Source organism: Pan paniscus, chromosome 4 (assembly GCF_029289425.2).
Source record: "Pan paniscus chromosome 4, NHGRI_mPanPan1-v2.0_pri, whole genome shotgun sequence".
Classification (NCBI taxonomy): Eukaryota; Metazoa; Chordata; class Mammalia; order Primates; family Hominidae; genus Pan; species Pan paniscus.
The window spans coordinates 7,958,258-7,974,723 of NC_073253.2; the positions used below are offsets into that span (position 1 = coordinate 7,958,258).

The 16,466-nt window shown below is 40.6% G+C and overlaps 1 protein-coding gene and 1 long non-coding RNA gene across 5 annotated transcripts in view; one reads left to right on the plus strand and one right to left on the minus strand.

Moving 5' to 3' along the window:
* ADCY2 (adenylate cyclase 2) overlaps positions 1–16,466 on the plus strand; it is a 435,519-nt gene that overhangs the window by 310,986 nt on the left and 108,067 nt on the right. For all 3 annotated transcript variants that reach the window (XM_034959722.3, XM_034959723.3, XM_034959724.3), the window contains 5 exons: positions 3,234–3,392; positions 4,213–4,345; positions 5,716–5,892; positions 9,358–9,401; positions 13,664–13,744. In XM_034959722.3, coding sequence (XP_034815613.1) covers positions 3,234–3,392; positions 4,213–4,345; positions 5,716–5,892; positions 9,358–9,401; positions 13,664–13,744 — 594 coding nt within the window. The remainder of the gene's footprint in view (positions 1–3,233; positions 3,393–4,212; positions 4,346–5,715; positions 5,893–9,357; positions 9,402–13,663; positions 13,745–16,466) is intronic.
* LOC117980208 (uncharacterized) overlaps positions 1–16,466 on the minus strand; it is an 81,097-nt gene that overhangs the window by 31,851 nt on the left and 32,780 nt on the right. Inside the window, exon 3 of one of the 2 annotated variants that reach the window (XR_004671403.3) lies at positions 4,524–4,668. This is a non-coding gene — a long non-coding RNA (uncharacterized LOC117980208). Of the gene's footprint in view, positions 1–4,377; positions 4,669–16,466 lie in introns of those variants that run through there. The other variant, XR_004671402.3, reaches the window with a different exon arrangement.

A 16,466-nucleotide genomic window follows, 5' to 3' on the forward strand; every position in this document is an offset into this window, starting at 1 on the left:
TTGTCAAAGATCAGATGGTTGTAGATGTGTGGTATCATTTCTGAGGGCTGTGTTCTGTTCCGTTGGTCTATATCTCTGTTTTGGAACCAGTACCATGCTGTTTTGGTTACTGTAGCCTTGTAGTATAGTTTGAAGTCAGGTAGCATGATGCCTCCACCTTTGTTCTTTTGGCTTAGGATTGACTTGGCAGTGCAGGCTCTTTTTTGCTTCCATATGAACTTGAAAGTAGTTTTTTCCAATTCTGTGAAGAAAGTCATTGGTCGCTTAATGGGGATGGCACTGAATCTAAAAATTACCTTGGGCAGTATGTTCATTTTCCCTGTTTCTACAAAAATACAAAAATTAGCCAGGCCTGGTGGTGCACGCCTGTAACTTTAGCTACTCAGGAGGCTAAGGCAGGAGAATCACTTGAACCCAGGAGATGGAAGTTGCAGTGAGACAAGATCACACCACTGCACTTCAGCCTGGGCAACAGAGCAAGATTCTGTCCAAAAAAAAAAAAAGTGTATTTTGTTACACCCCCACCCCCATGAAAGAGCAGCAACAGAGAGGACATCTCAGCACGTTCCAGGAATTGTTTGTCCACTTTCATCCTCTCTCCCGTGCAAGGATGTGCATTTCCATTCCCATTCATTGAGCCGTGAGGTGGGATGGGTACCAGACAGGAATTTTCATTTTTTAAGCTGGTGAGGGGAACGTGCACACCTGGCACTTGGGTTTTTGCCAGATGGTCTCAGTGTCAGGAACCAGCAGCATGAGTCCCAGACAGCTGCCTGCTCTTCTCTCTGTGTTCACACCTCCACACTTAGCAGCACCTCATTCCCTGCTAGCCCAGGCACCACGGCAGAGGCACTTCAGCTGCAGTTTTGGAAGATTTCCAATGCTTAGAAACATTTCTTTTTTCTGCCATGAACATGTAAATTATTTTTAATCAAGTAATATTCAGGACCTTGATTTTATAAGGGATTAAGCCTTCTCTTAAACTGTACTGTTTACCTACTACTGTTGCAAGCTTTAAGCAATGACTTCAACGTTTTTCTATAGATCATGTAAATTGCATATACATGAAACAAAACATGTGGCTAGTTCGCCGGGCGCAGTGGGTCACACCTGTAATCCCAGCACTTTGGGAGGCCGAGGCGGGTGGATCACGAGGTCAGGAGATCGAGACCATCCTAGCTGACATGCTGAAACCCCGTCTCTACTAAAAAACAAAAAATTAGCTGGGCGGTTTGGCGTGCGCCTGTAGTCCCAGCTGCTGGGGAGGCTGAGGCAGGAGAATGGCGTGAACCCGGGAGGCGGAGCTTGCAGTGAGCCGAGATCACGCCACTGCACTCCAACCTGGGTGACAGAGTGAGACTCCGTCTCCAAAAAAAAAAAAAAATTGTGGCTAATTGATTCATTTGAACCCATGGTCAACTCATTTTTTAAAAAAGACAACATGGAGACGATTTTAATGTTTTAACCAGTCAGCTCGTTAAGGAGTTCAGCTCTGTCAAGTGGACAATCTGAGACTCCTTTTTCCTCCCTTTTTATCCTTCCTTGGCTCTCTGCTGGCCTATTTTGGTAAACAGAAACGCCACGTGGTTGGAAATGTCCTCTCAACAACATAAAATGTTAAGAACAATTATGGGTTCTCTAATGAATTTTTCAGAATCATCATTGCTCAAAGAAGAAGCACAGTACATTTTTCAAAAATGACCTTGATCCATTAGTAAACTTGTGTGAAGTTGTGCTGTTGCACTGGGCCTTGAACCCTTTGAGAGGTAAACAATCCAGTTGGAGGAGATTGTGTCCACCCAGGCTGAATTACTGCTGAGGGCCGAATTGGAGACAGACAGGGAGTGCTAATTGCCCTCAGGGCAGTTAGAGGACAGAGGCAGCAAGGCTACCTAGACCAGCCTAGAGGGGAGAGAACAGAAAGCCTTTCTGAATGGGGCTGTGCCTGAGTCCGGAAGAACAATGCCAGCTGGCCACATGACACCAAAGGGAGGCTTGGGGGCATGGGGAGCAGGAAGAGGAGTCAGTATAAGCAAAGTCCGGAGGTGGGGACACCCCGGTGCTGGGTGCTTGCACAGCCACAGCCTGCAGATGCAGGGCAGAGGGGTGGGGGTGGGTCTCCTTGTCCTGCTGATGCTCTGGCTCGTTTTGTGGGGCAGGAAGGAAAGTTTTGGATGACTTGCATAGAGCCAAATGGGTAGCTGGGTTTTTTGCAAAAACAAGAAAGGAAGACAGTGAGGGGAAAAGAGGAAAGGAAATGGGGAAGGAAAATATCTTTCTATATTCTTTTTTCAGAGTGCGATTTATTTTTATATCGTGGGTCCGTTTCGTTTGATCATTTTTAGCATGCTAAAATGGTATCATTATATCATTTAAGCATGACATACATGCCTATGCCATTTTGAGATGTTAATGATTCATTTCACTACGATTCACAAGTGGTGGTGTCTTTCTTTGATTGTGCTGCAGTCGGCATCATTGCTTCCCTCCACATTGCCTCTTGGGGTAATTCTTTTGATGTAACTAGGAACATCTTCCTGTATACTTCTTTTGCAATACTACTTTAATGTATTCAGCCAGCAAGAACAAATAAGCATTGCCAAGCATTTCCATTTTTTCTTCATTGAAATTCATCATTTTTCTCTGTTAATGAGTTGGTGATAAGGTCCTAAAAAGTATTTTTTCTCTTTTTGTTAAAGAATGTGCACAACTGGAAAGGCTTAATGTCATGATTATTTTGCTAAAAATTCTTATGTAGGCTAAAATCATTATTAAGCTCACAAATGAGCTATATTGTTCTCTTGTTAGCAGAAGATATTCGTTGGAGAGGTACATTGTGCTAAGCACTAAAATTGCAGACCCTGTTTAAGACTGTTTCTGACATTACAAGGCAATGTGACGTGATTCTAGTATGAAAATGCAGACATGTGCCAGCACATGGTAGCTGCTTGATACATATTCATTGCAGAAGTAAAAGTTATAGCTAAAACGTTTTGTCATCACTATAGTCTGGCCTGATCTAGCTTTAATAGCAAGAACATTGGTCTAATCTGGAGTGACTGGAAGGAAAAACCCTTCTTAGCTCAGAGGAGTGATCTCCTGCCATAGGAAGGTTTATGGTCATTTCCGACAGTTTGAAAAATTCTGAATAATAAAATACTGGGAAAATTGGCCAAGAGTTAAAGGAAACAGTGGATGTTACTTGATCATGATCTTACTTCCCTTCTCTTTAGGAAAGTGAGGGATGCTACTGGAGTTGATATCAACATGCGCGTGGGCGTGCATTCTGGGAATGTCCTGTGCGGCGTGATTGGTCTGCAGAAGTGGCAATATGATGTGTGGTCACATGATGTGACCTTGGCCAACCACATGGAAGCTGGAGGGGTCCCTGGGTAAGGCCAAGCATTGGATTTCTTTCTTCAAGCAGGCAGAACTATTAGGAATGACAGATTATCAGCCTAATGATGGAGTGCTCAGTTTTTGATCACTTCTGTTGCCTCTGTTGGTATCATGTTACTCACGCCCAACGGCCTCTTATGTTAAGCAGATAAAGACGAGCTCTCAAGTCCCTACATCACGACCCCGTTGTCCATAGTTCAAAGACTGTGAATATCAGACAGTAAATTACAAACTTTTACTTATTTGCAAATGTATGAATAGAAATCTGATTTAAAGATGTTTTACAAAACAGTCCAGATATGGCATCTGTCTAGAACTGTTGACCTCTAAAACCATTATATTAAAATAAGTGACTACAGCATCCTTCTCTGGGGAGAATAACATATTTCAGTCAAGAGAATCTTTATCAAGGGCTGTAGTTTAGAGAAGCACAAGAGCAAGCACTGAGAAAGAAAGTCTACATTATTATACAGATTAGCATACTTCCTAAAATGCCCATGACATACATTTCAAAGATATTCTCATAAAAATTCAAAATAATCAAGTTGTATTTGCTGTAATTCACCACACCCACCATGCAGGTTTCGGTGAGTGCAGAGAAGCTCCAAAACTAGTAGTGCACGACCTCTAAGAGCATCTTTCCAAAGCAGTGGTCAATAGAATATAAACTTTAATTGTGGTCAGTGCTCCTAAGAACATGTAGGCTTTCCTTCATTTAGTGGATAAATTATTTCAGAAATCATGAGCAAATAGAAACCTTTCTTCACACTTATCCTTTTATGTCTTGACTGTGATTTTAAAATGCAATTTCAGACGTGTTCACATTTCTTCTGTCACCCTGGAGCACTTGAATGGCGCTTATAAAGTGGAGGAGGGAGATGGTGACATTAGGGACCCATATTTAAAACAGCACCTGGTGAAAACCTACTTTGTGATCAACCCCAAGGTCAGTATCATTGTAAAGAGTCTATGATAAAAAGGGAGGAGGAGCAAATTATTGATATTCATAAGTGTTTTTAGTCAATATCCAATATAATTCTTTGCTACTCTTTGTCCCCAAAATATTTTAAATGCATATGGTGGTTTAATTACAGAAGATGTTTTGTAATTATGAATTCAAATACCTATTAAATGAGCAGTTGAAATGCACTGCTTTTCTGCAGGGGTGTTGATGCAGGTTGCTCGTTCAGACCGTCATGTGTGTTAGTCGGTGTATTCCTTGGTGGATGCTGCATCTGAAAGCCTCCCAGTGGGCACAGCTGTTGATACCTATCAGTTGGGAAATTAAATAAAGAGAAAATGATTGACTTAGGGCTTTAGAAGATAAAAATCCAATTAAGTAAAATAGGATGAACATATACAAAAAAAGAAGAGAAGAAATATTTGAAAGATTAACACATAAATATTACATAGACATGCTTGCGAGATTGTCTGTATGCACAAGCATATTTACCTTCTGTAACATAAGAACATCTACTGCCTGAGATGATCCACCCCATACAAACAGTGAGAAACTATCTCTTATTTCATTCACACCACATTTAGGCCAGATCAAGGGGCTTAGAGTTCTCATTTCTTTTAACCCTTCTCAAATTCCTGCCAAATGGGTATTATCACTATTTACAGATTAAGAATCTGAAGCTTTCAGGGGTTATGCAATTCTTCCCAAATTACACAGCTGGTAAATGGTGCAAATATCAGCAAGAAAGACCTCTGAACCATGAAAACCAATATCATAAAATCAACAAGATCAACTTTATGGACATTTACTTATGGTAGCATCTGGGAAGCCCCAGTTTCACCTTTGAAGACAAACTTTCAACTAGCTTGATGATCGATCTGGAGATAGATGTGTGGCAAGCAGCAGGGACTGGGAGATGTTGGACGGGGGAAGGCTCAAAAAATACATGTACAAAGAACATTACGTTCAGGTAAAGAACACCAAAACACGATGTTTGGGGCTATGTAGCATTAGAAACAGCTACAGTTATCACTTTAGAAAAACACAACCATCAAGAAAAAGCTAAACAGATCAGCACATTCTGTTTTAAGAATTTACTTAATAAAAAATGTCCATTAACATGTCATTATTTTTTTCTAAGTCTCAATTACATGTATGTTTTGCTAGCTGAAAAAAGATTCCCTCAACTCAAATAGTGTGTTCCCCAGTAACACTGAAGGAATAAGGACAGAAAACACAGAGGGCGAATAGAGGGCTGTCAGGAGGAATGCCCCTAGTCCAATGAGGTCAATGCCAAAAGGATCATGTGTGGCCCTGTGCTGTGCCAGGTGTGATGCTTTGTTTCTCACCCCAAGGGAGAACGACGGAGCCCCCAGCATCTCTTCAGACCTCGCCACACCCTTGATGGAGCCAAAATGAGGGCCTCGGTCCGCATGACCCGGTACTTGGAGTCCTGGGGGGCAGCCAAGCCCTTTGCACACCTACATCACAGGGACAGCATGACCACAGAGAACGGCAAGATCAGCACCACGGTATGCCCTCCCCTGCCTCCAATGCCTGAGCACTGGGGGAAAGCTAACTTCCCAAAACCAAAGGCTGGGCATCTCCTGCCAAAATAACTCCTGTCTGTAAGAAACAAACTTATCACCTTCTTCTCAGAGAGGCCCTTATGAACAACCATCAGGGTATGAGTGAGCTCCATGCTGACATTGCTAAGGGTTGCACCCTAGCGTGATTTTGCATTATAGCTTCATAACCCAAGACAGTGCTATTTACAACTGATAGTAGCAATTAAATACAACTATTTATTAATTGAGGGTTTTTTTAAGAAAAACTTCTATCATGAAGTAGAAAGCCTTGAGGTTCTTAATAAAAAGACAAAGGCATGATGCCCTTGGAGTTTAAGTAGTATCATCAAGCCCATTTCTTCGTTGCCCAAATGTCCAGGCTGTGTGGGCAGCAGTGGATACTATCTTGTTATGGTTCCATGTTTCCCTGAGACCTCCAGCATATGAGAAAGCACTGAAGCTCCTTACACCGGGGACATCTGCGATAAGATGGCTGCAATGGAGAAGGAAAATAGGCCCATAGGAGGAGAGAAAAGTAAATACAACCAAGCACTTAGGATAATCCCCATAGTATTTTTAGATTTTAAAACTATCTGGGGGTAAAATTTCATGTATAATGCTATTAAATGTGCTAAGGATGCAGTTATAGCTTTTTTAAAATACAATATTACATAATTCTTATTGTCTGATGAGAAGGAACATGCCAGTTGTCAGGTGAAAGTGGAGTTTTTCAGTCGCCCTGGGCCCCCACCTGTCCCAAGGTCTCAAAGTGACACTCCCACGCCCAACAGGCAGGGGCTCAGCATTTATGTTTTGGCTTACTTATATTTCTTCTCCCAACTTCTCTTCATCTTTTTTCAACTAAAAAGTAAATGTGACTATCAGACAGAAGACCATGACCCATCAGACAATCCGTAAGACTGCACAAGTCCTAGCACTTGTATTTTAATAGCAAAGGAGGGACCATAGATAGAAAAACAAATTAATGAACAAGATCATGTGAGGTGCTGATGAGGGCCATGAGGAAGATAAAATTTAGTGATGGCATCTGGAGTGAATGGGATGGCCACTGTAGTAGGTCAGCTGAGGGAGTCTCAGAGGGAGAAATGAGTGAATGGGAAGAGGAGGTGGCAGAAGAACAAAGTCAGTGGCACAAAGATGAAAGTGAGTGTGGTGTCCCCTGGAGACAGAGAGGAAGCTGCTGTGGCTGGAGCATCATGAACAATGAGCAAAGGGAGGTCATGGGGTGAGATGCACCAAGGTAAAAGTTTATATTGCATTCTGTGTGCAATTGGAAGTCATGGAGAATCTTAGCAAGGGAGGGTCATGATATAATTTAGGCTTTGGAATAATGGAGCAAGACTGCAGGGGTCCCCGGTGAGAATGATACCCCCTTATGCTAAGAGTTTAGCAGTGGAAGCAACGAGAAGCAAATTCAGGGGCTAACGTGAAAGTAGAGCCAATAAGACTTGGTGATGGATTGGATATGCATGAACATTAGGAACAGAGATGAATCCAAACTTTTTGGCCCCACAGCTGGAACAATGATGATGCCATTAATTGAGATGACAAATACAAGGGGGAAACCAGATTATTTAAGATGGAAAATTAAGACTTTTCTGCTGGACAGCTTCTAACCTATAGTTAAGTGCAGTGAGGATGTAGACGGTTGGATCTGCAAGTCTGGAACTCACGGGACAGGTCCAAGATGGAGGCATGAATGTGAACGTCATCAGGTTGTAGATGATATTTGAAGCCATGGGACTAGATAAAATCATCAAGAAGAGAACAATCCAAGGTGGGAGGCCTGGGGCAGCTGGGGCCTTCCAGCATTTAGATCTGTTAGAGAAACAGCATCCTAGGACTCCAGTATCCAACCAGTGAAAGCCTATGTTTCTGTCACTCATGAAAAACAGTAATTTGGATAAGTTAGCCTCAGTCTTGCTAGTTAGTGCTGTGTCTGATAACTCCATTTCCCATTGGGATTTATTGTACATCAGCAATTGGTTGGTTGGTTGGTTTTTAAGGAATAAGAATCATATATAAATAGTTGAATGTGATTTCCTGTGCTGTTTTTCATGTGTTCCTGCGGGGAAAAGGCTTACTTTTCCAGGTATATTGTTGTTGTTGTTTATTTCTTATCAGCCTTTATTAAGACTTAAGAGTGACTGTCTCTTTTATTATCTGAGCGTAGGATCCAGGAATGGTTTCAGTCTGACTTTAATCTGGTGCTATGTGTTGATGAAGATGCCTTCTTCAACATATGGCCAGAACTGTTGAGTGCCTCAACTTCAGAAATTTGTTTATAAAAATCAAAGGACCCCTTGAACGAACTCTATTTTCTTAACCGTCTGGTCCCACCTGTTGCAGATTCAAAGCCAGGCTTGGATTGCCTTAGTAGCAGTATAGCATACTTTAAGAAAGCTCCAAGTTTTTGGTGATGCATTAAGCCCAAACCACTTTGACTTAACTGTGTGTCTCACTCACTTTCAGAAAGACCTCACTGGAGTTTTCACTCATAAATCCCAGGGTCAAACAACTGACATTGCTGAAAGTGATTCCTTTATCTAATCCCCTATACAGAACTCCATTCACTCTTGATTCAACATTGATAGAGCTCTTGAATAATACAGTACTTTACTGTATGGAATGAAACTTGGAGCTCAATCACTTTTTCAAAAAAATCTTTCCTTTCCGTAGGCTAAATCCATATCTTAATATAACCTTGGAAATGAAAGCAGCAAACCAAAGTTTCTTTGGAGCAGTTTTGTTCCAACTTTTATTTTCATTCCCACTATAAATGTGTAAAGGCAATCTTTCCTTGAAAGCCTATTATTGAATATTTGACAGTGGCTTTTCCACTTATAAATTCTGTCTCTCTTCCATTTCTCTTGGGAACTACCAGCACTCCTTTGCCGATTTCTTCATTTTGTCCAATGGTTTGTGATTTCACATACTTAACCAATGGTACTGTTTCTTAACGCCCCAGTTCAGTGATGGGGATGACTACAGATTTTGTGGTTATATTTTTGTTCTTTCTACAGCATTTTCTAATATTTGTCTGATACCAAAGTCCATTTTCACATGGTCATAGGTTACTGATGGTAACTCTGATATCAGTCGCCGGCAGGCCACTGTTTGAAATCAGATCTGAAAATACAGGCTATAAATCTTAAAACTCCAGACAACAATCCTCATGCTTCTAGCATCCAGAGTTTAGAGATTACAGCAACATTCCAAAGATAAACTGAGTTTACAACTTGATTCACATTTAGGATTAAGCTCTTTTTCTCCACATGAGTAATTAATTATTTGTTAGCTAAATGTTACTGTCCATGATAAAAGAGGAAATATGTTTCACCTAATTATCACTGCAACATTCTTCTTGAAACACGTTTTGACAATTAATAACCTTTTTTCTCAATATAGGATGTACCCATGGGTCAGCATAATTTTCAAAATCGCACCTTAAGGTATGGTATCTCTCTATCTGATTTTTTTAAAGCTTATTGCTCTTTATTCATTTCTGAGAGTAATTATCATCAATTATGGTAATTTCAAGGGCTACTTCTGAAAGAGCAGCTCCCCCTGAGAAGCCCTATTAAATTGCTTTCAGCTTCTAAAAATAGAATCATTGGGGTCTTATTGTTAGAATTGAGAGAGGGAGAAAGAAAACACCACCTGGTACTCATTTTAGAATGTTAAGCTGTTTTCCCAAAGAGACTCTTCTTAATATTAATGTGTGGTAAAAAAAAAAAAAAAAGTGAATTGTCTTAAAATGGGTATGTTGCTTACAATTACATTTTTCTGCCTGTAATCCCAGCACTTTGGGAGGCTGAGGCGGGTGGATCACTTGAGATCAGGAGTTTGAGACCAGCCTGGCCAACATAGCAAAACCACGTCTCTACTAAAAATACAAAAAAAATTAGCTGGGTGTTGTGGCATATGCCTGTAATCCCAGCTACTCGGGAGGCTGAGGCATGAGAATCACTTCAACGCGGGAGGCAGAGGTTACAGTGAGCCGAGATCGTGCCACTGCACTCTAGCCTGGTCGACAGAGTGAAACTGTGTCTCAGAAAAAAAAAAAAGAAAAAGAAAAAAATTACACTTTTCTGTTGAATTCTAAAGGTAAAAGCAGGATAAATCCAGTCTGTCTATAGTGAAATAAAGGGTTATCCACTCTGCTCAAAAAAAGAGAAAAGCTTCCCACAAATGTCTCCACACGCCCTGTCGCAGCCACCGTAAAATCCCAGGCACTAACTCCTTTTTTCCCCTGTTCCTCTATCTTTCGGGCACAGAGTTTTACTTTAATATTGGTTTGGGAGTTAATCAAATCAATATTAGGACATTCAGATAACCAGTGTAAGATGTAGTTCCAAACCCTAAGCCAGGCTTTCTTTCTCCCCAGAGAGGTCAATTTATTGGAGCTATTGATAGTTTTATAGAAACTAAGGAAAAATATGAGATCTGACCTATTTTCTATAGAAAAGGAATTGTACCCAAGTAAAAATGAAACATAGGTTGTAACCTGCTGAAACAAGGCAACAGGGCACATTAGCCCAGGATCCTTCTAAGTGACCGTTGGGATGAGCTCTAATTTGGACTTCGTGCAAAATTTGACATTTTAACATTGAGATATAACATTCATAGTCTTTATGTTATGAGGATAATTTAGTTCTTGAGCTTTTGAAGCATTATATTTAAGTGGCATATACTGTAATAAAGAGAACTTAAGCTAATTTGAGGCATATTAGAGAGCCCATAAGACACCTGGAGACAGCACGGTGCCTCTGGCCAATAAGATGCTGACACATCTATGAGCAACTGACCACAGAAATGTCACAGACTTCCTTTCACTTTATATTCATAGTCTCTTCTGTTTTCTGTCTCTCCCTTCCAGCAATCCTGCTTTAAGAGTCTATTTATAGAAGTTACAATGGGTAATGTGTCATGGAACCCCAGTATTACGTGGGGCAGCGTAAGCCGGGATGAGTGCTGTCTGGAAGACAATGATAAGAAGCTGTTGTTTTTATTTGCACTAGGCTATAGAAACTCTAATTTGGTCTCTGCAGCATTACTGCAAGGCAGAATCTGTTGCCATTATCATTTTGGAAGGGAAGAAGCTGAGGCACAAAGGGATAGGAGAATGCCAGCGTCACATGGCTGGTGGAGATGAAGCCAGCATTTGTGCCCAGGCTCTGTGACCGCAGAGCACAAGTTCCTAACTGCTCTTCAGGCTTGCCTGCTTTAGTAAAGGCCTCTTCCATATTTATTCCATTTGTCTCTGTAGTCATTGATCTTTGGTGGCCTCAAGGCCTCCTGGAGAGAACCCCAGTTCTGAGTCAGACTTACCCAGGATGCCCAGGCACTTCCAGGCTTTGTAAAGTGGACTGCCTCATAATACCTGTCTGAGCCTCCACCCTGGCCCACACACTCCTGTCACATGTCCCTTCCCATGCCTGCTTAGACCTATCAGCTCAAGCAAGGTGTTGGCACGGGCCTGGGGAAGGAGCCAGGGAGACAGAATGGACATGTGTTGGACACAGGGGTTGGGGTCCTAGAGCAGTGGGAAGGCCAATGGTGGAGCCCAGGGGAAGGCACCAGGATGGGAAGATGAGAGATGCTGGAAGTCAGAGGGAGAGAGTCCTGGAGGCAAATGAAGACTCCTGGTGGGGAGATCATCAGCCCCAGGGGACCTTATCCTCTCCATGGCAGAGGTCACAAGACTGCAGAGACAAGAAAAGTGTCTGTATGTCAAGAATTATTGTCCGGATAATTAGTGAATTCAAATCATGCAGAAAGCATGCATTTATTGGCTACTTTGCATGTCACATTTACAGCATTGAGCTCTCTACAGGCATCATCTAATCAAATCCTAAAACAGGTTAACAAAGGCAATATCATTGTTAGCACTGGACAAAATATCGAAGAATTACATTTTCCTGTAAGCCTCAACATTCTTACACTGCTCCTTCTTAGACTTTGCAGAAGAGAAAGCCATCAAATTGAAGTCAAGAAGCTCAAGTCTAGATGTGGGACTGATAAACGTTAAATGAAGGGTCTAAGGTCCTGCAGGTCTCAGCTATAAATGAGAATGTGCAAGCCACACTAGTTGCTTGGTGAAGGGTTCCTTGCTTTTTTTTTTTTAAGGAAAATAAAAATTAATTTGCCTTCTTCAAACAACTTGGAATTTGATATGCTAAAACCTCTTAATTCATTTGGCTCAATATCTGTGGGAGGATCACTTAATATCATTCATTTTATTTTTTTAACCAAAACTGCTCTCAGCCTGTTTGAAGAAGACAGGGCCCGAAGGCACAAATCCACAAACAGGATGATGGAATTGGAAAACTCATCCATCTCATTAATGAAAATTCTGTGAGATTTAATTACAGATAAATGAGACTTTGCATATTTAATGCTATTCTTATCTATATGTAGAGGCAATTCTGAACTCAGAAAAGTGTGATTTTTATTCCAGATTAGATGGTCTATTCATTTGTAATCTAATCAACCATAACACACAGAATTCATGCCTAAACCATGATATAGGCATAGCCTTGTTCAGGCTTGCAGGCCGTGCTTTTAATCTTTGCAGTGGATATTTAACTTCTAAGAATAGGTACTATTTTGGTTTTCTCCTGACATCATTCTCAGGCAAATTGTCAAATTAACCTTGGAGAGCTCTTACTATTTGGCACAATTTATTCAGAAAGTATCTTATATTATGGCTAAAGGTTATTTGCTTCTGAAACTAAGTGAGATGGTCTGCAAATAAAAGTGGAGTTTTCTGTGAATAGTGCTTTGAAAACTGAGGAGCATTTAAATACATACAATTAAGCTTTGGTATACCTGAAATAAGACTGTAGTTCTGCAAATTTTTGAGAGTTGACCAAGGAAAACATGAAAAAGGAATGACTATTTTGTCAACCAAGCCACATTTTTACAGGGGAATTTCCAGAACCAATGTATTCTTTCATAAAATAAAGTTTATGAAGGCAACAAGTCAAAAGCTAATACATCTCCTAGGAGAGAAAGTTACTTTATCTCAAACACCAAGTATATATCTTTCAGTGTTGCCTTGTAAATGCCTAGTAAATTTCACAGTGAGTGAATAAGGAAACATCTTTACTATCCCAAAAACTTTAGTTATTCACTCAATCCAAAGAGTGGCTGGATGTTAATAGAGAAGAGCCTGCTCATAGGCTGTTGTTTCTTTTTCTACTTGATTGGCAGAATTAAACAGAGCTTTTGACATCATAGAAAAATAGGCTTACTGACACAGAAAGACAAATTTGGCATGTTCTCACTCATATGTGGGAGCCAAAGAAGTTTATCTCATGGAGGTAGAGAGTAGAATGATAGATACCAGAGACTATCTGGATGGGAGATGGGTGGGTAAAGAGAGGTTGGTCAATGGGCCCAAACTTTAGTTGGATAAACGGAATAAGTTCTAATGTTTGATAGCAGAATAGGGTGACTGTAGTTAGCAACAATGTACTGTGTAATTCAAAGTAGTCAGAAGAGAGAATTTGAAATGTTTCCAACACATAGAAATGATAAATACTTAAGATAATGGATTCCCTAAATACCCCGATTGATCATTGCACATGCATGCAACAAAATGTCATCTGTATCTCATAAGGATGTAAAATATTGTGTATCTCTAAAAAATTGGCTGAATATTTATTTTACTAATAATATCCTTACCCATAATATTCCGTTTTTCATATAGAACCAAGTCACAAAAGAAGAGATTTGAAGAAGAATTGAATGAAAGGATGATTCAAGCAATTGATGGGATTAATGCACAGAAGTGAGTACTTCTTTCTCTTAAATTATCATTCATCTTTTATTATGTTCCAGATGTATTTTATCATAGGCTCTGCAATAGTTACCATGACAAAGCCAAGTTTCTGAGACCATTCATTCATTTCACTTCAGTTGTCCCTCAGAATAGTTTTTGTTAAAAGTATTTATTTCATCTTTTTAAAAAATATTTAATCCCTGCCTAGAAAATATTCCCAAGTTGATTGCTGATAAACAACCTGAGGTGTAATTGGAAAGAGGAAAATTACAGCACGATGTGTTCAGCAAGTAATATTTTTAAAAGATAGATTCTATATGGGAAAATCTTCAAATTTTAGCATGTGATACTATCCATCCAAAATGCATCTGTTCTTATTACAAAATTAATGTTGAGATACCTGTGTTCTAAATCCTAGAAGAGAATTAGCATTGGTGAGTAATGAGAGGAAGACTGATTTTGGGGGCCCAAAATGTCATTTAGCCTCTGAGGCCAAGAATTGCTGTTACGGTTTTAAATGGTCCAGAGTTGTGGGAGGGAAACAATTTGAAGAAGGTGATGGCCTTCTCAGCCTGGACAGAATGACTGCGCTCATCACCCTTCGTGTTCTCCTTGGGTACGTGTGTCATAACTGAACCCATGCAGAGCAGAAGGCACATGGCTCAGTATGGTGCCTGGCGCACGTCAGACATTCCATTCCTGTTTGCAGAGTTGAACTGTAGTGAAAACATCAGGAGGTCCAAACGAAAAGCCTTCACAGAAAAGCTTCCATCCTTATGGAGACCTATTTAATTTTTATCATGAAAGCTGACTCTTGAAAAGTGTAAATGATTTTCACCTAGAGCTCTTTGTCTCTAAAATTAGGTTACATGGCCTCAAATAGTGCATGGCTTTGCAAAATGCATGCCTGTTTTAGATTGTTTTTTTTTTTTTTTTGAGACAGAGTCTCGCTCTGTTGCCCAGGCTGGAGTGCAGTGGCACGATCTCGGCTCACTGCAAGCTCCACCTCCCGGGTTCACGCCGTTCTCCTCCCTCAGCCTCCCAAGTAGCTGGGATTACAGGCGATCGCCACCACACCCAGCTAATTTTTTGTATTTTTAGTAGAGACAGGGTTTCACCGTGTTAGCCAGGATGGTCTCGATCTCCTGACCTCATGATCCACCCGCCTCAGCCTCCCAAAGTGCTGGGATTACAGGTGTGAGCCACCACGCCCGGCCTTAGATTGTTCCTTGTAGGTATTTATTATCGAATATTTACAGGGCTTATGAAAGAATCGCATGAGTGTGATATGTGTGTCTATGGTGGGTGTGTGCCTTTGTGTGTCAGTGTGAGTGCATATTTTCTAAGCAATAAAGCATCTTGGTCAGGGAAGAGTTGCCATTCGGATGTGCTAGAACACTGAATTGTCACCTGTCTAGATCCCCTTCCTGTGCTACAAGTAGGTGAAGCCTTCTTCCTGTCCCAGAGTGTCCAAGGCCCACTGGCAGCACCAGGGCCAATGCTCTGTTTTGCGTGGCACTAGGTTCAGTGTGAAAAACAACCTCGCCTCTGCCTCAAACTGTCACATACTGAGAAATAAATAACTTCCTGCAATCTAACAGCAGCTAAAACCTAGGGAGGCACCTGATTTCATAAAATATAGGTGGAAGAAGGCTTTCACTCAAGCAGAGGAAATAGCATCTGATACTGTGTGACTCGCCAGAATAAGACACAAGATCAGAAGAAAGAGGGAATCTTGTTATTTGACAAAAGTTAGCAAATAATAATAATAATAACATTAATATTTTAAAAACTAATTCCTAAAGTTAACCTCAGCATGTGTTAACGCAGGACACCTATCTTTTAAAATTATTTTTGTATGCACCTTTTAGAGCGTTCCTACCAAACAAATCATCAGAGTGCCACCATTGTCATTGCTTTATTGTTGTTAAAGTTGCTTTTAAATTATGTGTTTGCTTTGTGTCATTTAGTATGCAAATATATGTTTAGTTAATACCTTATGTTTTAATGTAGTTGTATTTCAAAGTAATGCTTAGTGCTGGTGTAACTGCTGATGTTGTAATTTTCCCAACATGTTTCAGAAATTAAATAGAGAAAAGTGTGCTGTACTCAAAAAATAAAAGGGAAATTTTTCAAATGGAAGCTCTTATGCATATATTTTTGATTAACCTCAGTTACACTTTGTTATGCCTTACTCATTAACTCCTCTCGTTCTTTGACATGAAGTTCTTCTGATCTTTGTATTTTCACTTGAGGACTCAACTGGGGTTCCAGGCTTGATGTACCATTCACTTGTTTCCTGCTATTGCCATAAAACAGTGATTTCTGTGCAGATTTTTGCTTATTCATTCACTGATGTGTTGAACACGCATTTGTTAAAAGACGACTGATGTCACCATCTGCTCAGTCTTTCCCCAGTGCATGCCATGGTGGTAGGGAGCTCTCTGGTGTCTTGTCTTAGAAGGACTCCAAAGACACTCATACTATCAGATCAGGACCTTACTCTTATGACCTCATTTAACCTTCATTTCATTCTTAGAGGCTCCATCTCCAAATACAGCCACACTGGGAGTTAGGGCTTCAAAGATGAACTTTGGTGGGGGACACAAACTTGCAGTTCATAACAATAAGAAAGTGGTCTTCTCATTTAGTACCTCCTTTGTGGCAAGGACTTGCATTCCCATATTCCTGAATAAATCTGGGTGCAGGTGTGGGTGTACCCATGCCCCTC